This window comes from Aythya marila, assembly GCF_965140915.1.
Source record: "Aythya marila genome assembly, chromosome: 1".
Taxonomy (NCBI): Eukaryota; Metazoa; Chordata; class Aves; order Anseriformes; family Anatidae; genus Aythya; species Aythya marila.
Window position 1 is genome coordinate 27,017,598 of NC_139042.1, and position 19,998 is coordinate 27,037,595.

At 46.5% G+C, this 19,998-nt stretch overlaps 1 protein-coding gene across 2 annotated transcripts in view; it reads right to left on the reverse strand.

Annotated features, from left to right (window-relative positions):
- Positions 1–19,573, reverse strand: part of LHFPL6 (LHFPL tetraspan subfamily member 6) — a 138,705-nt gene extending 119,132 nt beyond the window's left edge. Inside the window, exons 1-2 of one of the 2 annotated variants that reach the window (XM_082782595.1) lie at positions 19,234–19,573; positions 16,953–17,512 (exon numbers count right to left, since the gene is read on the reverse strand). In XM_082782595.1, the coding sequence (XP_082638721.1) occupies positions 16,953–17,337 (385 nt within the window). In that variant the 5' untranslated portion in view covers positions 17,338–17,512; positions 19,234–19,573. The remainder of the gene's footprint in view (positions 1–16,952; positions 17,513–19,233) is intronic. The other variant, XM_082782594.1, reaches the window with a different exon arrangement.
- Between the last annotated feature and the right edge of the window lie 425 nt (positions 19,574–19,998).

A 19,998-nucleotide genomic window follows, 5' to 3' on the forward strand; every position in this document is an offset into this window, starting at 1 on the left:
TTTGAAAGAAAGAAGAACTCAGACTCCTGCAGATTAAAGGCTAAGATGCAAAAAGAGAGTGGAAAGAGGGAGCTTTTCTGCAATGTTTTGTATCTGTGTTCCCCTGCTCCCCTAATAAAGGATATCTCAAGAGTAGTTCATCTGTGTGTGTTAGCTTGTGACCAACAGTGTTTGTACAGTTGCCCATCAGTTGCCCATCAGCTCAGGCTGCACACAGTGTAAGCTTCTCTCTGCCTCAGAAATGCTAAGCAGATAATCCTGTAGTCATAACTCAGTGTAAGGAAGAGGCACATTATTACACCTGTATATTGAAGTCATGTTTCCATATAGCAGCTGTTTCAGTGGCTGCTCATGAGCATAAGACTTGGAAGGTCTCTAATCAATACTTACTTAACTATAGGTTTTATAAGCTACCTTCAGTAAGTTTCTAGCCTCCTATCTGCAAAATGGAAATATTCCTTGCATCTGTGCTAAGAAACACTGTGAAGATAAGGATTTTATGCAAAGGTACTTTTATAGCTTTGAATATTGAATTCTGTCATTCAAGTTTGCCAGCAGAAATGACATCAATTTTTGTGCCTGAATAATGTAAAAAAAAAAAAAAAAAAGAAAAAAAAAAAGTTTTAAGTTCCCTCAAATCTTACTTTTTCAGCTATTCTGTTTTGCCTGCATTACCCATCTCAAAGACTGTCTTTGTTCAAGATACACCTGCCTCCTCAGTTTTACTTCTAAATATTTGGAGAGAGGCTGCAATGAAAAATCTGGTTGTAACTTGTGCATTTGTATTTAAACCTGTTGAGACTGTAGGCGTCTGCCAACAAGTGCTTTCCATTCTGGTTTATGTACTGTTCAAGCTCACAGAAAACCATGCCCCCTCTCCCTTTGGTTTGTAGCAACCCAACTCTATTTTCAAAGTCAACTTTTATTCACGATCTGGAAGCAACACCTCTGACCATCTGTTTGCAAGATAGAGGATTCTCCATTGTCCTTGTAGCTTTAAAGGTTAAGAAAAAAAAAACTCTGATATCTTAAAGAGCACCTGAGCAGTCTGGATTCAAGTGGGAACAACCACTACCACAATGATTAAGGCATTCTTGCTGGATGTGGAGTAAAGTACTTCAGAAAGTGTCCTGGGAGGAAAGCGGGAAAATGTGCAAAGGAATCAAAGAGATTTTATGAGAGAGGCATGAATGACTTCCAGATGAAGATCAAATCCAAGTCTCTGTGCCAATGGATCAGTACATAGCTCACAATGTGCTAAATCCAGAGGTAAATGGAAGTAGTGAGGGTTGTTATACTCTTGCCAGAGTAGAAGTTAAGACAATTTTGCAACAAGTAAACAGAAAAATGTAAATATTAAGTTAGACAGGGGAAAGAAACTAACATAGCCCAACACCGCTTCCACTGAAACTTCCTGCTCTCCTGGGTCCTCTCTGACTACCTTGATCTTAGTGTTTGGAGTACCAGCTGGTTCTGTGCAGATCTTGATTTCCTTTCAACTGCTCACTAGGTGGTCTCTTTCAGACTGAAAATATAGCAACAGATTTGCAGTTTCAAAACTAATTTAACAATTAGCTTATGCTCCCTCTCCACCTAAAAATGCCGTCAAGCTCCACCGCACCCAGAAAGACTAAATTGCATTTCTCTTGGGAAGACTCATCTCGACACGCAGACCATCTTATCTTTGCACAGGTACCTGGCATTATTAAACTACAACTTATACCTCATTTATGAAGGTGGTGAGGCACTGAAACAGTTTTTATGAAGGTATTGAGGCAGTGGAACAGGTTGCCTAGAGAAGCTGTGGATGCCCCATCCCTGGAGGTGTTCAAGGCCAGGTTGGATGGGGCTTTGGGCAACCTGGTCTGGTGGGAGGTGTCCCTGCACATGGCAGGGGGGTGGATCTAGATTATCTCTAAGGTCCCTTCCAACCCAAACCATTCTATGATTTTATGATTTATAGTTTTCTTTTTACAGAACAAATAAAACCTAGTTATTTGTTCTGATGCTTTTCAAACTGGATCCTAAAAGCTTTCACTGAGGCTGTTAGCAATCTTTTGAAATGCAGAAAGGCCATCACTGACCTATTTAAAACAGAGATAAACACAGAAAAAAAAATGAAAAGAAAAAAAGAAAGAAAGAAAAAAAACTCCGTCACAGTTTGTTCCATTTTCATTACAGACAGACAGCCATGCAGCCTAACATCACAACAAAGTATAAATTTTGACTATTCTCACGAGGGCCACTGAAATGAAAGCATTTGCTTGCTAAGCTTCATTGACTGAAAAATGTCTTGACAGAGTACATTTAAGAACACTGCTTATCTGAACTGTTTCAAGAGATTAGTTTGCATATTAAATATGCTAAAGTTTCACAGATAAGATTTCCAAGTAACTTATTACGGGACAAGTAACTCGGCACAGAATCTTGAGTTTTTTAAGCTAGTGCCATAGTAAATACCAGCTCCACCATCGCACACACCCTCACAGTCTGTCTGTGGCAGTAAGCCATTTTTGCGGATCTCTTTCCAAAATCCAGGCTACGTTCTGTCTTTCAGCAAGCTATTTCTCAGTGGTTTATATTTTCGCTGTCACCAGCATGTCAGGAAGACTGCATATCTTTTGAGCTCTGATTAATTTTGCTTTGACACCATTGAAATGCCAACTATAAACTTTAACTTAGGTTCAGAAATGTTAATCAGTTTTGAAATATCCATAGATTGCATACATATTGAGGCCCATAAATACTCAGAGGAACCTGTCAGAAGCCGTATATCATTAGCAGTCTTGCCTCATTCCAGCTGAAGGGCCACCAAGTCATGTGTTCATCAGCACTGATACTGGAATATGTCATCTTGAAACAATAGGAAGCAGTCCTATTTTAAAGTCTTAGTAAGTCATAAAATATGAAGATTAAAACTCTTCTAGGATTTATACCTACCTGCATTCTCAAATAATCTTCTGATTACTCTTTACTCTTTCAGACCTGCCACTGGCCACACTGGAAACACATTTTTAGAAATTCTGGATGTCTCAGCTAATCCTGTCTACTGAATACCTGCATAATTACATGTTAATCATAATGTGATTGCTGTGATGTAAACCTCCACCATTACACCAGATACACAATTTAGAGGAATCTCAAGACTTCAGGACATAAAATAATGATTAATTATCTGAAATGGGAAGAAACATCCCCCAGAGCTATCTTGTTGTTGAGCAGTCTGCTTGTAGGATGCCTGCTAATTACACTGGACCATTTTGTGCTGGAAACAGCAGAGTAAAGATCCTGAACTCTGTGCCTTCATACTAAGAACAAGGAATAATCCTTACTCTTATGTTCAGCTTAGTAGGAAAAACAAAGCTCACAGGAACTCTTACTTGTGCCTTCACCCTTAAGTGAACACACTCAGTCAACCTGGAAAAAACAAGCAAGACTTCAGTCCGTAGCCAGAGGTCCGTGCGCTCAAGCTGTGCTCTGGAAAGACATTTTCCACCCCCAGAAGAAAGGATGAGGCCACCTCTTCCAGCCAGCTGTGAGCCAGGGCTCACTTCAGCAGCACCATGCCAACTTACACACACCGTTTATCTGGCTCCCTGGTTGCAAGGCTTCCGCAGCTCTCTGGCAGCCACTGCTCTCTGGAGACAGCAGGGGACATGTGGAGACACTACTAGCAAGGCACCCTTGCTTCCTTGGCACTCCCCAACAACTCAAGCTGCTGCCTGAGATGGAAATTACAGCCTGCCAACCCACCAAAAATATACATTATATATGTATAGGCTGACCAGTGGGAAATACATGGGAAACCTTTCCCTGAGAGGGAGGTGGGGAGCACCTCCAGCTTCCCCAAGGTGTTCAAGGTCCTTCCCAAGACTGTATGCATTTGGAAATATTTTATCAGCAACGGGAATTATGGAGACCGTTGGGTAGAGGGAAGTAAGCTGCTCCATTTGTTAAACTAATTCCTTTGAAAGGACAGAAGGAAAAGTTTCATCAATCAGAAGTCTCATTCTGAAAATGATTTATGGCCTCCCACGCCCGGCTGCCCTTGGCTTGCAGTGAGACACGGCTCTGTCAGTCTCTGAGTTATGCCTGCATGCAGAGCTTGCTTTTAGGCACTCTTAAACTTCGTTTTAATTAGCTTTTTTAAATTTTACTGAGAAGCCATGACACATTAGTTTTGCATGTTCTTATTACCCCAGCAGACTACAAAAGGCTGGCATTTCAGACAGGCTGACGCTCTGCAAATTAAGACCTTTCAGAGAGAGCCTCAAAACCACCTCTACTGACAAAAACCTGCCCAGCACCTGCCTTGGGCACAGACTTGAGAAAACACCGCTCTGTGTTGGGGAGGAGGTAGAGGTGATGTGACCGAGAAGTGCCAGGTCCATGCTGGGGTGCCCACCTTTCCTCAACCCACTTACCAGGGACCAGGCATCGCATACTAAATGGAAAACCACCACGTTTGCTCTCTGTGTTCCTGCATGCATCCCTGCACACACACCTTCCTCGCAAACCAGCTTCCTCATCTGGTTTTGAAAAGAAAACTCCCATCGTTACCTAGCCGAGGTTTCACAAGGCTTGTCTCACAACCTTACACTGTCAATTCAGCAGCACTCCGAGAGCTCTGCTTTTAAAATAAAGCTGTGATTAACCTGAAAGAAATGAAATTTGCCTTTTACAGCAAGTTCTTAAACTGCGCTTTTGACAGTTTTGGATGATAACGACTGAGAAGGAAGGGAAGCAGCTCCTTTTTGTTATCATCGCATGTAAAAAACACTTGCAAGCTGACCTGCCATCCCATATATTAGTTTTCTACATGGATTTGCAACAGTATCTGCATCTTCTTCCCCCACCTGCTCTGCTGAATTATTATGGTACAAGCACTTTGGAAAAAAAAAAAAAAAAGAAAAAAAAAGTACAATTTCTTGAAATTACACTAGAGTCAAATGTTGATAAAAAGGTGTCACAGAGGGAATGAAAACTAACTGCTGTGAAATTTAATGAAACCTACTGTGTGCCAAAGGCACAGGCAGCCAAATTGAATTTAAAAAGGTGCCAGGCAGGGAAGCTTGTAATCGGACTAGCCACTGTGTTAGATGAGATAAGCAGAATGACTTTTCTCTATCACGAGATCAAAACAGACGGCAATTCTTATGCATGAGATGAAAAGTTACAGTATTTATCCTCCCAGCTTCCTGTGTTCTTAGCACCGGATCTCCGGCTTAGTGGCCTCAAAGGGAATTTGCCATCCCCAGCGCAAGGCTGGTCCCAGCCCTTGCAGGTCACTGAGCGTTACACAAAAGGGCTCTTTCCCGACACAGTTTTTATTGCAAATAGTTATGGAAAAGGGGAGCGAGCTAAACAGAGTCCTTAATGGCTCAGCATAAGCTGTCTTCAGCCATGGTGTCCCTTTCCACCGTCTGGGAAGGGAACTGAAGCCAATGGAAGAGAAAAGAATATAAATATAATGCAAACACAAGAGAAGAAGGAAGCAATGGACAACTTTCAGCAGATGGCTCGGTGCTCACAAGGAGAATGGTTTCCAAAACATCACCCCCCTGTAGGAAGTTAAGAAAGCAATTTGCTCCTTAATTACACAGCATTATTTTGAAACACTTAAGAAAAAGCCTGATCTGTCAAACAGAACTGCGCTTACATTCATTTATGGGAGCAGTCCCTCACACCATGGCACCACAAGGAACTATAAAGCTGTGCAGCCCATCTTGTTTGTTGGACACGGCTTTCCCTACATTCCTTATTTCAGGGCTTTGCAGAGTGATGAGTAGCTTGGAGGATGGACGGGAAGAGCACATTGGTATTTGCCTTGGACCCCAGCCACACAGCGATGCTCAGGGTCTGCAGCTTTGCCTTGCCGATGGGTTTCATCAGCAATGACCTGGCCTGAGCAGCCAGACCCTGCTCACCCCAAAATACTGCACATCGAGAAAGCAGAAAGCTTCTGGTTAGAGAGAGTCTGGGGACTGAACAAAGCTCTCCAAAACCAGCCATTGGGATTCCTATAAAAGGAATTATTGTAAAAAATAACTTTTATAACAACCTCTTGATTTTGCAAAATGTGCCTGCAACAGTTTGGGGGGTTGTCTTAGCTGTAAAGAGCTTTGTGCCAGTGTTTAGTGCTGTTCATCATGTTTTTACTGATGTGGCAGAAAAATGATTGAAAACGAATGGAATTCCTTCAAAGCTAAAGCACAAGGAGAGGAGGCAGTGGGCAGTAGGTGCTGGACAGCACAGGCCAGCTCTGAAGTTTTGTATTTTACTGCATGCAACCCATGCAGCACCTGAAAACCCCTCTGCAGCTCAGCAGTAGCACACAAGATGTATGTCTGAAGGTATTTAAAGATGTCATGAACTCAAAGTGCCCCCAGTTTCCTGGCCTAAGTTTGCTTCTGATTTCTTTGCAGTAGCAGCTGTCTCTCCTCCCCTAGTGCTCTGCACGAGGAGTTTCTAGAACCGCCTACGTTACAACAACCACCACCAGAACGACAGCAGCAACGCTGTATGACTGAGGGTGTTTTTTGCACTAATTTGCCAGGCAGTCGTACAAATCTCCAAAGGACAGATGAAGTTGTAGTCATACAGCAGCATCTGGGCCAAGTCAAAGCAAAGCTCGAAACAAAATCCAAAGAGTGTTACACATGCACTCAGAAAGGTCCCCTAACATCATGTTACCCCAGTTTCTACATATTTTTGAAGCTAAGTGCTTTTTAACATGTTCTAGTAATCCATTCCAATAATTGGCATTCAGCTGTATAGTGCCTGACCTAAATTGCTCGTGATGCTCTGAATATCAAGTTTATTCTGATTTTTGTAATGCATTCATAAATAGGCCTTCAGTTAGCTGCAGACTCAGACGAAAGCTCCAACTTGTGAAGAAGTCATGAAGCACATACTTACGAGGCCTTAGGGCTATTTCTTACACTCCACTGTGCTCGTGGGTTCCATATCCTTTCACAGGGTGCTGTATTTCAGAAGCAGCTTTTGTTATTTCAGATTGATCATTCACGGCTTTATCTCAAATCCTTTCTCCTCAATGCAAGGGACAAGCGCTGTGACCCTGCGCGTTTATTAGAAAACCATTCTTCTCAAATCAACAATTTCACTTTATATTACAAAGGCATCTTTATTGGGAGACAATGCGAGACAACTAAACTGTCAGATTGCAAAGGGAAGGATGAAATCTTTACATTACTACAGAAACGATATGGTGTTTAGCAGAACACTGCATTTTCTGCTTCATTCTCTCTGGAGCTTTTTGGATCAAGTTAAAAGATAAAAATAACAACAATTTGTAATAGGTTGTAATTGTTTAGGTTTTCTTTCATTAACATTTTCTTTATTTTCCTTCCAACTACTCCCAAACTCACTTAAAAGTCTGTTAGCCTACAAATTTTACCTACAAATAAATTCAGAGTAGTCAGTCTTCAGGAGAGATTGGGGTTTATCAGGCTTATGCAGAAACAGGTGGTCTCAGTTCATGGTGCAGCAACCCTTTAAACAGAAGAAGGTTTTTATTTGTTTGTTTGCTTTTAGTCCTGATGCAATTACTATTTAGTATCCAGAGAATTAGGTAGGATCTGGCATCCCATAAAGTTCTCTGCATTGCTATGCAACACCAACCTCCTCCAAATCCCACTAGCTCAATGAGTAGCAACAGCACTGAGCTCTTGGTCCTGTCCTGCCCTGGTTCCCATGGAGGAATATTGTTGTTGATTTCAACAGACCAGGCTCTAAGGTTTTCCTTAGAGAGGAAGGCCAATCCAGAGGGGGAAAATGTCTGCGTCTGTTCTCAGAGGTACCTGTGACATCAGGGGACTGACAGTGAACAAACAATGTAAATGAGATCTAATCAGGCCTAGTGAGTCAGCCATACCACCAGCATTGTCAGGGTGCATTGACCATGCCCAATTTCTCATGCCTGAGAAGATACAGGACAGCTGCTAGAAGAGATTTGTCAAAAGCAATATTGCCTCTCTGACCTGTGATGTCTTGTGGTGGCAGAGCCATCCCAAGACCGAGGAGAGGATGCACTTCTTGGTCCTCTGCAACTTAAGACTACCTCCATGCGGTCTGAATGTCACTTTGAGCCTTAGACTTGAGCAACAGAGAAAGCTTCACAACTCTAAAGCCAGCAAAGATATTTCAGAGAGACAAAGGAAATCCTTGAACAGGGAGACAGGCAAAATGATGGCCACTGCAAGGCTTGCGGCTGTGGGTGAAGTTCAGGTGGTACACATATATTCCAACATTCTTCATTAGGGCATGCTCCTTCCAGCTCATTCATTCAGTTTTCACATTCACATTCAGTTTTCATTGCATGGAAACCATACCTCAGTTGTCTTATTCTACTTTATAAAGCCAAAGTCAAAGAGCTCAGAAGGTAAAAATGTGCATTGGAGAAGTAAAGGGATATGAGCAAAGAAAGGAAAATTCAGGTTGAATATCATGAAAAAATTCCAAATGTAATTTTTTCACAGCCTTAAGTTGTGTTTCCTGAAAGATGGAAGAAAAACATTACATAGACACTTAACACCAGACTGGACAAAATCCTGGAAAATGCACCATTGGGAACAATCCCATCCTGTCTGTGGGGAATATGACTTCATCTGCACTGGAAAGTATTGCAACACTTTGATATCTGAGTGAAGCTCCCAGCAATGTTCAAATATCTCATGGAGCTCAGGAACCAAAACAAGCCAGATCTTTCAACGCAGAAACAAAAGTGTCAACTCCCCTCCCCAGATTTTGCTCTAATCAACACAAATGCGGAGGATCTGAAGTGAAATAACTCTGAGTTTACTTTGACTGCACCAGCAAAATAGATTATTTGCTCCCCTGCCTCACATTTCCTGAAGTTTCACTGGGTTACGCAAGCAAAGCCCTTTGAAATGAAGAGCATCACAGAAGTGCCGAGCATCATTGTTCCTTTCTAATGAAAGAGGACAAAAAGAAAAAAAAAATCAAGAAGCCTGAACTGCAGATAAATAAAACAGCACTCCAGGACTTCTTTAGATCAAAAATTCTGTTCTTAATGCAAAAATCTACTTTAACCCAACACAGCTGCAACAATATTCAAAACATCACTTTTTTATTCAACATCAATAGGAAAGCCAAGAGAAGTCAAGTGACTCTTTCCAATATTTTAGCAGCATCTTTTATTTTTTCCTAATACATCAGCATTTCCATTTTAAATGTGCTTTCAAGGCATCTAAAATCTAACTTGCTCCAGGCTGAAACTTAGCATGTTTTTTCCTCTGTATTTAGCTGAATATTATATTAGAAGTGAATTAATTGAAATAATTGGGGGAAAAAAAAATAAAAAGAAGGCCTGTTTGGGGTGCATAATTCACTATAAACAAGCTAATTCACTTGGGTAGCTCTTTGAGAAGAAACTCAGCCTTGGAGCCTCACCCATTTTAAAGTAATGTTGCAAACAAATAATCTTCTAAGAAATATTGACGTGATTTGTACTAAGCATCATTGACTTCAAAGGACCTATGGAAATCTGCAGCTGAGAAGGGCCTTGCCACTTTTTTAGCAAGATTTTGAAAAAAAAAAAAAAAAAAAAAAAAAGAAAGAGTCAAGATAGCTCAACTGGCTGGTGACAGAAAGAACAAAGACCTAAGTATGAAGACTACTATCTTTTCTTCTTCAGGTTGCATCTCCGATATTCCAAGAGCATTACAACTCCCTACTTGCTCTGTGCTGCTCGTGACCTTGCTGGCAGGGACGTCCTCTGATTCTGCACTTTGTGACCAGTGACATTTATTACTGATTCTTGCTTGCTAACCTGCTCCATTAAAATGGTTGGTGTTAGCTACAACAGGAAATCATCACTAACTCAGGTCTCCTTCGGTTGAACTCCTTGGGGAACAATTGCACAAAGAGCTGTGCTGGTAGATCTGGCAGGGCAGCAGCCTTTAGCAGGGCTCCACAGAGGACTGAACCAAGGTGAAGGTAGCCACAGGAAAGGAGATTGTCTCTTGAGAATATGCTGAATGTCAGTCTGCATGTTTTTGTAAACGCACTGCATACAAGTACCTGATAACTTTGATTCTCCTCCAGTCAGATTTGGTGGGCCATGCACAGATGAAAGATTCAAGCAATACAGGCTACACCCAATTAAGTGAGTAGAACTCTTAAGTAATGTCATTGATAAGCCAAGAGCAACAGAGGACATATGTTGCATCAGTTCAGCTTTGGTCCTGAATTTGTCTAGTAGTTTAACTCCTTTCTGTCTGACTACAGCAGAGAGAGCTGGCTAATCTTCAACAGAACATATGCTACAAAATCCGCTAAAGATAACATCACCTTCTAAATTCCCTTGTTCTGAACGTCTTCCCAAACACTTCCATGCCTTACTCAGCTGGACTCCAAACCCAAATCCAAGAATTTGACTCTGTGCTGTATCACAGTATATGAAGGCGCCTTGTAGTGCTGGGAAGCAAATACTGAGCATCAGCATTAGCAGTCACAGGATGCAGTTCAGCAAGACAAAGTGAAGCACAGTCAAGCTAAAAAAGGATGAAGCTGCAAAACTATACACTGCACTTAATCTCTTGGGGGATACCTGTAGAAAAATGGAGTGATAGTTGCTGTGAAACACAGCAGCTATGAAGCTGCCTCTATACTGGTTTTGGTAAAGAAAGCACAGCATAGCACAGTTTAAAGGGATTAAAAGCAAACTAACTGATGAATCTTGAAAAAAAATAATAATTGTAATGATCCTTAAGCAAATGTGATTTTGCAGTGATCTATTCTTGGTGCTACACTTTTTAATATTTGCATTAATAATCTGGAGGAAAAGCAGTCAGGGTAATTCTCCACTGGAACAACTTATGAAGATCCTGCTTTTCTGTAAGGAATTAAATTCAGACTAGAAGGAGAGATTTTTTTTTGGCTATTTTTGTGGGTGTGTGCGGTTTTCTTCCTCTCAGAGATATACTCTTGTTTAAACAGGAATTATATGAAAGCTGTCCTATGACCTATGCTACAGCAGACCTTAGTCTAAATAGTCACAGTGCTCTCTGCTGACCTTATTACTGCTGAATCTACGAGGCTATGACATGACATATAATCACTCACAAGCCACATTTAATGGTGGCCTGTTCCTTGTATGTTCTTCTGTTACCTCCTGGTGAGGCATCTGTTTCTTAAAAATTCCCCTCTTGCTGTGCCTGTATAGGTGCATGAATACATTGGATTAATACCTAGCATGCAGTTTGTCTTTGTCTAGGATGAGGATTGCCCTGTCACATGTCTACATGAGCAAAGTCACTGAAGCTTTCCATCTGACAAGAGGAAAGAGAGGAGAAGACGTGGCAAAACAGCCATGAGCAGCTAACTTGCAGGGGAAGAAGAGAGCTTGGCTTTGGGCAGAAACAGATCCTGCTCCCTACCCTCTCCCTAAAAGTTACCCTTTGAAAAATATTTTAAGCTAAAGAGGATATAAGAACTAAAAAGCTCTTTTTGTGTGTTCTTATGACTGCTTTTTTTTTTTCATTTTTTTTAGGTGCAAATTTCAGGAATTTGGAGGAACATGTATAGATGGAAGAAATGGATGAGATAGGCTTAGAAGAACTGCAAATGAGTTTGGGGTAACCATTTGCTTCCTGGAAGCCTCTGGACCATCTTAGATCCTTCCTGTCCCCATCGAGGTTCATTTTCTCGTGCTTACATTTTCTCCCTATAGGCAGAAAATGATCCTGACCTTAGTCTTCCAGGCAGAAAGTCTCACTTCAGCTGTCAGACAAAATAATGGTTACTGGTCACTGCCTGCAGTTCTTTCCCTACAGCTCCACGCAAACCTCCCCCAGGACAGTTTCTAGCCCCTGTAGTCAACTGGAACTACCCTCACCAAAGCCACTGCTGACTTCTTCTTAGCCAGTCTCCAAACTGAGGCTGCCTTCATTCTCCTTGCCCACGGGATGCCTTTGACTGCAAGCCACGTTTCCCGAAGCTTGACTGTCCCTTAGGTTCAGTGACTCCACCTCTCCCAAGAGCTCCTCTTTCTTCTTCAGCTGTTTCCACAAGCATTTCCTTTGAGGGACAGCTTCTCTACATGGTCCCACAGTGCCCTGACCTTAGTCCTCTTCCCTTTTTTTCCCCTATATTTTAGAGCTTCAGCATCTCACCTGCTAAGTCAGACCCAGCCACTAATATGACAATTTGAAGATTTCCTTTGGCTCTGTCTCTTTTAAACCTCAAAGGGTTTCTCTGTGATTTCCTGACAGGCAACACAGAGCCATCACCCACACTCAATATTCTCTCTTGATCAAGCACTAATTATTATTCATAACTCCACACTCAGCAAAAACTACTTGTGAGCAAGCCTCCAAAAGGCCACATTCTTTCAGAGACAAAATCAGAAGTTGCTAGGCTCTGCATCCTCTTCTCTAACTAAATGCTCCTTTTACCACTGCCCACTTAAGAGCTCTCCGTATTTTCCAACCAGCAATTAAAGGACCATTGTTTCGGGAATTTTAGCACTCCCATGAGACACAAGGGAAACAAGACAGAGAAATAAGGAGAGGAAGAGAAAGTGCTGCTGAAAACTTTACTAAAAGGAGCAGCAAAACTTGTGCATTTAATGGGTACAAAGAGTGAGTGATGAGCACTAAAGATGACAGACCACATGGCTACCCACAATTACGGAGAGTGCTCGCTTCTCACATGTCACTCAGAATCAAGGTCAAAGTGTCAGATTCAGAGAGGTCTCCAAGTCAGGAGGCTATTTCATGCTCTGTCCCCTTGGATTCTTACCCCTCTGAGCTTGGCTTAGGTGTCCTACAGAGCTAAAGGGAATCCTGAGCAAGTGTAGATTTCAGCCATAATTCCTGCGTGCTGACCATTTTAATGAAAAACTTCACCTTGCCAGCATAACGCTCTTTAAATTGACCATCCTTGCAACGCTTGCGTCTTTTGATCCACTGCCTCACATAAAACTGGCTAACCTTTCAGTTCATTATGTTCTTAAAATTATTGCTCTGTTCTTAAAATCATTGCTCTGCATTCACAGAGTGAAGCTATTCACCAAATTAGTATGTCATATCTGAGCTACCTACCCGCAAATTTCTAGTCTCCTCACTTAAGTGGAATTGACTTGCCAACGCACAATGAAAAGAAGATCAATAATTACAGACTCCAATTTGCCATAGATTTGTTAAACTTCACTTCCTGCTGTCATGCCCTCAATAGTTATGGTCAGAGATGCATCCCTGCAATCTGTTCTAGCTAGATTACATATCCCTCTGTCTTCCAAACATTCAAAGGAAACCAGCTGGAAACACTGCACTTACTGCTATCAGTGAAGACTGTATCCATCTACATAACTGTGCCCTCAAGAGGTTACAGACAGCATAACTTTCACCTCGGTTGTCAGCTCTTCGAAGCACTTCAGCAGCAATGTTCACGAAGCATGCTGCTGAGATACTGCAGCAGCAGTTTGCAGACCATAAACTGCAGGCCGCTGACAGCCACTGAAGAAATGGCCAGCCTTGGGGTGTTGGCTGCTTCTCGTCACCCGCTACCATGTTTTGCCTTGGAAGAGGCTCAAAATAGCATTGTTTTTTTGTGGAAGGAGTTGCTGCAATGGCTACAGAGCTGCCACGTGATCTTCCATGGGAAAGGAAGTGGTTCCTATAATTGCAAATGGGTGGAAAAGTCGTGATGCAACCTTTCTATTAGAGACATAGACTCAGTGCATCCCAGAGTCATCTTAAAATATACGTATGCTCTGTAGCTGGGATTATCTGAAATAGCACACACGGGCTAAGTATGTAAAAACAACGAGTATCTACAGAGCTCTTCTGACTCTGCACAGATCTGCAGTTTCCTGCAGGCTCTGCCACTCAATTTTTTATAAGAGCAGATTTATGGTATAAGCACTCATGAATAATTCACTCGCATGAGTTGCCACATACAACTGGGGGAAATCCCAGCTGTAAAACCTTGGCACCACTTAGCTCGCGCTACTTCTGTACAGGTGCTATTCCACTGACCTACTTGGAGTTACTTTTCCTTGCCCTGCTGGAAGAAGAGGATCAGGCTGTTTGCTTACCACCTCTGGAGATTACACCTCCCTGCCACCTCTTCACAGCAGTAAACATGTCTCCAGTATTGGATTAAGCTAGTTTTAGCAGCCCTGGTGCTCTGGCCCACCACAGCTGCAGGGCAGCATACATCTCACCCACCCACGGGCCTCCTGTAATATGCCACTGTCAATTGGCTAAGTTCTTCATCAAGTCCATGTTCTTAGATCATGCTGAGAAAATTATTTAGATCCCAGACTAACAGAACACCATTAAAACTTTAAACTAGCTACGCCGAGCATGACCATGCTGATTTCTAAGTTCAAGAAAAATACAGTTTATTCAGACACCCACCCTCCGCCACTGAAAGTAGCAATCGTGTTGGTGCAGGTGACTCAGATGAGAAGAAACAGAAAGTGAAACTGCCTCTCCATCTCCTTGCCCAACGCAGAGAAAGGCACAGAGGATGAATTAACAGCATCTCTCAGTGCTCTGCTTATTTTTCCGCAGGCTTTTTCTTCACAATAAAGATGGCAGGGGGTTCTTTTACCCCCAAGAAAAATATTTGTGAGGGTTTTATTTGGTTAGATCTCCAGCTGGAGGCCAATTAAAGTGACAATCACAAAAGTGCCACTGAGCCACAGTCAAAGCACACCCCATGGTATATAACTAAATCTATAATGGTTACACAGGGAACAAAGACCTGGCATTCCTAGATAGCAAGTAATCTGAACAGCTCATGACTATCTTGATTTAAAACAACCTAATAATTACAGAGCCTAATTTCAACATCTGGATAAATGTTGTCATGTCATTTAAGCAATGAAGCTATGCTGACTGATGGCAGCTAAAGATCTGATGAAGGATGTAAGGATCTGAACTTTACCTTAATCTGTGCCTTCAGTTCAGCCAAATTATTGCCTGCACCACCTGGCCTCTCTCCCTGATGACCCCAGAGTCAGTTTTTAAGCAGGTTAAGAAATGATGGGTTCTCGCTTTGTTCATTTCTCACACATTTCCAGCAGCGCTGAGCGAAATGAGAGACAACCATAAAACCCAGCAGAGGGGAAAATTGGACATGCTGTGTAAATAATTTCTGATCTGTGAATAAAGTTGTTGGCAATTCTGATTTTCTACCACAGGTTCACGGATCTTTGAATTGTCACCGACTGAGGAGAAGCACTACATGCTCACACCCTTCCTGGAGGGAAAGGATGCTGCGCAGTCACCTGGGGCAAGCTCCAGGAGCGGTCATGGCATGGTCTGAAGAGTCCTCCTTGAGCATCCTGCCTGGCAGAAGGGTGCATACCTTCAGTCCACACCATGGGCACAGGTTTCCCCACACCTCCCCTGTCCCTTGTCTGTTTGTCCGGCCACCCCTTGGGCTGTCATCTTTCACCAAGGTGGCTGTAACCAGACCCAGGCACACAGCACCACCAAACGCAAATTAAAACCAGATGAGCAGAGGCAGCAATTGGAAGGAGGGGGGCGGTTAAAGCACAAGCAGAGCCTGTGATGGCTCTCGGTGAGAACAGCCAGACCGAGTGGACTTGCAGAGCGTCACTGAATCGAAAATCCTCTCCACCCCCCAGCTGCCCGACCGGAGTTTTATAAAGGAGCAGCCTTCATGAAGCAGCAGCTTCCAGCAGAGTTAACTCTCAGGCAGCTGCTGCGTTTTCCAATTGTCAGCCAGATTAAACACAGGAATGCAGCACCGAGGGAAGGGCGAAGTGACAGGGGCACTTTGCTGTAAAGCGTGGAAAACGCCCAAAAAGTCAGAGCCAGGGCTCCTGGCAGCCAGGAGAGAGCCGTGCCAACATGGCCTGGCTGTGGGCTTGGCACAGGTCCCTTCCAGAGCCTCAGCTGTGTCCCCCAAGCTGCACCTTTTTCATCTTGTGCCTCCTCCTGGCTGCATGCTGGCGATGTGCATGTGCTGCCCTGCCTGGGTGCATCCCACTTTGCAGGGCAGAGGGGCAGAAGCCCCCCCTTAGCTGAAAGCAGACCCAGAGGCACATCCCAAATGCTGGTGCCTGGGCAGAGAAACCCATCCCCTTACGGGGGCGAGCGCACGCCGAGCAGCACGAGGTGACAGTGAGTGCCACCGAGACGCATGTCAGCGATGACAGGAGCGCGATGATTTACTCGGAAAACAGCCCTATAAAAAACACACTGGAGGATCCTGCTTATTGTCTCGTACCCTTCAAACACTCCACGGCTAAGGCCGTGCAGTTCGCAGGCTAAAAAAAGGAGGGGAGGTAATTCTCCCACGCACTGTCTAGACCACAGGCTCCACAAACCCCACACCCCACCAGGCAGCGTGGACCTGGCAGGGCTCCTCCTGGCAGCTCGTGGGCCACATCTACCAGGGATAAAGGTTCCCTGCTTCCAACGGCGGCCACAGACTTGCCAGATGGTGGAGGGAGCTGTTGGTGACAGGAGTGGGAAGGAGAAGGAGGAGAGCCAGGGCTGTCCTCACAGTCACACAGCCTCTACTCTGCAACACTTTGCAGGGCTCTACGGCCCCCACACTCCTCCAGGTGCCACCACCTGAGCTAAGCTCTGCTGCAAGCCTACAAAGCCTACAAAAAAACCTCCACAAAGACACAAGTTAGTTGGTCTTCAGCACACAGAGCTGCACCCAGCAAGCTGAACCTGTCGTGCAAGTCTCAAAGGTCATACAACAACCGAGCAGGGATTTACGCGCAAGAGAGCGACCACAGGTGACCAAGCCTTTAGGCCACGTTCAAGCCATCCAGACAACCAGCTCAATGGTCAAGGGAGCCAAGAGGTCTCCTTCACTAGCGGAAACTTGGCATCAATCCCTCCTCTCCCCAAAGCACCACACGTGGATACCTGCAGCCTGAAGACGCCCCCGTCCCCGCACGAGCAGGCAGCACTTACCCCCCAGGAACTGGATGCCTCCTGCCACCCTGCCCACGGTCCTGGAGATGAGCTCGGACACACAGCAGCCCATGAGGGCCGTCAGGGCCACCAGGAGGAGCAGCCCGCAGCCCAGCCCCGTCACCACCGTGCAGATCCTCCACTCGGCGCTGGGGATGGCCTGGAAGGAGGCATAGCGGCCGCACTGCTCCACCATCACGGTCGTCTGGCGGCTCTCGTCCCGCACCGGGTAGGAACACCGCCGGAAAGTGCCGAAGGAAACAGACTTCTCCAGCTGGGACCCCAAGAGCCAGTAGGGCATGAAGAAGCCCACGCAGGAGGCTGCAGCACAAAGGAAGGAGAGGAAAGCCCAGACCACGCCGGCGCAGGTGAGGCTGGAGGCCATCTTTACGTGCGCGCCGAGCCCCCTCGCGATGGGGGGACAGGAAAGCTCCTGTGTGTTTTAGAGGAGGTTTGGGGATAATCCAGAGTCTCTCAGCCTTGACAAATCCTTGCGCTGGGAGAAGCCCGGATCCTAACAGCAAGGGGGATGTTTCCTCCCATCATGAAGACAAAGGTCCCTGATGAAAGAACAACAACAAAAAAAAAGAAGAAAAAGGCAAGTTCAGAACCATTGAGATTAGGGAAAAGCAACGTTTATCTGCCAGAGCATTTCTCCTTCCTGCAGCACTTTTCATGAAGACATCTCATGCCTCTGTCCCATCCTTGCGAGCGGCCACTAGCACCGCTGCCGGCAGCTGTGGGGACGGTGACGGGAGGCGGCGTGGCTGTGCAGGCTGTGCAGCCACCGCCAGGGCTTCCCTGCCTACTTCCCCACTCGCTTCTCACCCCCGTACATCTTCATCTTTCCCAGGCGAGGTCTCGGTTGTTATCCTTCCTCCTGCAACGCCTGGGGAATGTACTTTAGATGGGGCCCTGCAGCTTCAGTGCAAAACTGTCCATGGCTTTTTAAGCCTGGACCCCTGTGGCAGCAGAAAACCTCGCTAACACAAAGCCTCCTCTTCTTTGCCTCTTCCCAGCCCAAAGCCAGGACCTTTAACTCCTCTGCTTCCTCCTCAGAAAATTCCCAGCCTCTGAGCTCTGTACCGGCATGACCGAGCGCTTTTGGCTGTCACAGAAACGCTGCACCCCAGAGGCTGGGGGCACATTTCTTGTTCAGTCCATGCTGGATCGCTGCTCCTAGCGCATTTGTAAATTTATGATCATCTCTCACCGTTGCTGCCAAATTAATCCCGATAGCTATTTACAGGGGCTTTTTTTCTAAGCATGATTAGACGCCAATCAGTGAACGCAATTAATGTGCCAGCAATAAAATTAAAACTCCTTCTGCACAAGGAGGGAACGTAGGGGAAGAGTCTGGAAGTGAAATTAAGCATGTGCACCGCACAAAAGTTTTGTTTACTTTTACAACACTGCGAAAAAGAAGTCTTTTCCCTAACGTTGGCAAAGGCCTGTGCCGCTTCCCAAGAAGCACACGCCTACCTCCTCGCAGACGTAGCCCATCTGCAGAAATGCCTCCCAACCTGCAAAAGCCCCAAACCCCGAGGGACAGAAACTTGGCGGAGGGCACGGGCTGCCCCCATCCCTCCAGAGGCATCTTCTCGGGGAAGGATCCGCCCGTGCCTTGGCGTGGCACCAAGCGGCTACGGCAAAGTGGGTCACGGCACGCGGGGAAAGCGTTCCCTCAACCGGCAGAGGAGACACGGCTGGAAATAGGGGACAACATGGAGGCTTCCAGGGGCAGGACCCTACAAATCCAGCAGGACCCTACAAATCCCCCAGCAGGACCCCCCACCTCCCGCGGGCTGCCAGCCAACGCCCGGGACTCTCTCTGGGGAGCGGGACTCACCAATTTGGCCCCAAAACCCCAGCCCTAAAGCAGGAGGGGGCGGTGGAGAGCTGGGGGGGGGGGGCAAGGGAAAGCGGGGGCCGGGAAGCGAAACTCGCCGGGGTGATGCTAGGGGAAGGCTGCGGGGCGGGAGGGGGGCGAGGGGCTGGCAGGGCTGCAGGGGGGGTCCGGGGGGAGCAGGAGGACAGAGAGGGGAGAGGGAAAGGGAGAGAGGTCCGGAGCGGCTGGGGGATCCGGGAAAGACGGGGGGCGAGGAGGGGAAGGGATGCTGGAAGGTGTGGGGTTGGGAGGGCAGGAGGGGAAGGGGGACCGGGGGGTCCGCTGGGACGGGGAGGGGATGCAGCCGGGTGTCGCTGCGGGGAAGGGAAGGGGAAAGAAGGCGGTGGGGGAGGGAAGGGGGTCCCGGGGCTCCGGGGGCAGCCGGGTACTTACTCGCAGGCCGGTGCCGGCAGCACATGGGAGAGCCCCGCCGAGGAGGGGGGGGGCGCGGGGGTGGCCGCCCCAAAGCGACTGTCCCCTTGGTCCTCCGGACACGGGAGGGACCGGGACCCTCCCCAGCCCGGCCTCCCCAGTCCTTCCCTGCCTTCCTCGGCGCGTTTCTCTCTCTTTCTCTCCCTCTCTCCCCTCCCTTTCCCCACGTCTGATGCCTCGGGAGGCAAGGCGCTCCGCCGCCTCTCCTCCCACTTCCCCGGCCGCCGCCTCCCCGGGCGGGACCCGCCGCGATCGGGGCCGGGGGCGAGGGGTCGGGGGATCGGGGGGAGCTTCCCCGAGCCCTCCCCGAGAGGAGCTGGGGGGTCCCGGCTCCGTGGGGCCGGCCCGGGGGGGTCCCGGCTCCCCCAGCCCTCCCCCGGGGTGAGCGGGGCGCTGGAGCCGGGGGGCGAGGGGGAAAAAAAGCCGGAGGGGTGGGAGGGTGTCAAAAAGGGGAGGCTGCAGCCCTTAGATGGGGAAAAAATAAAATAAAATGGGGAAATCTGCCGATGGCGTGTGCGTGCGAGCTGCTGCTGATCCAGCGTTTTGATCGCAACAGTTTTGGGAGGCGAGAGCAAATGTGAGCGGAGTACCAAGCAGCTCAGCCCGGCTGCGCCAGGGCCAGGCGGAGAGGGGAGTCCCGCTCCCTTCCCTTCCCTTCCCTTCCCACCGCCTGAAGTGGGAAACTTTTGGGGAGGGATGGTGCGGGCAGAGCCGCTGGGAGACGGA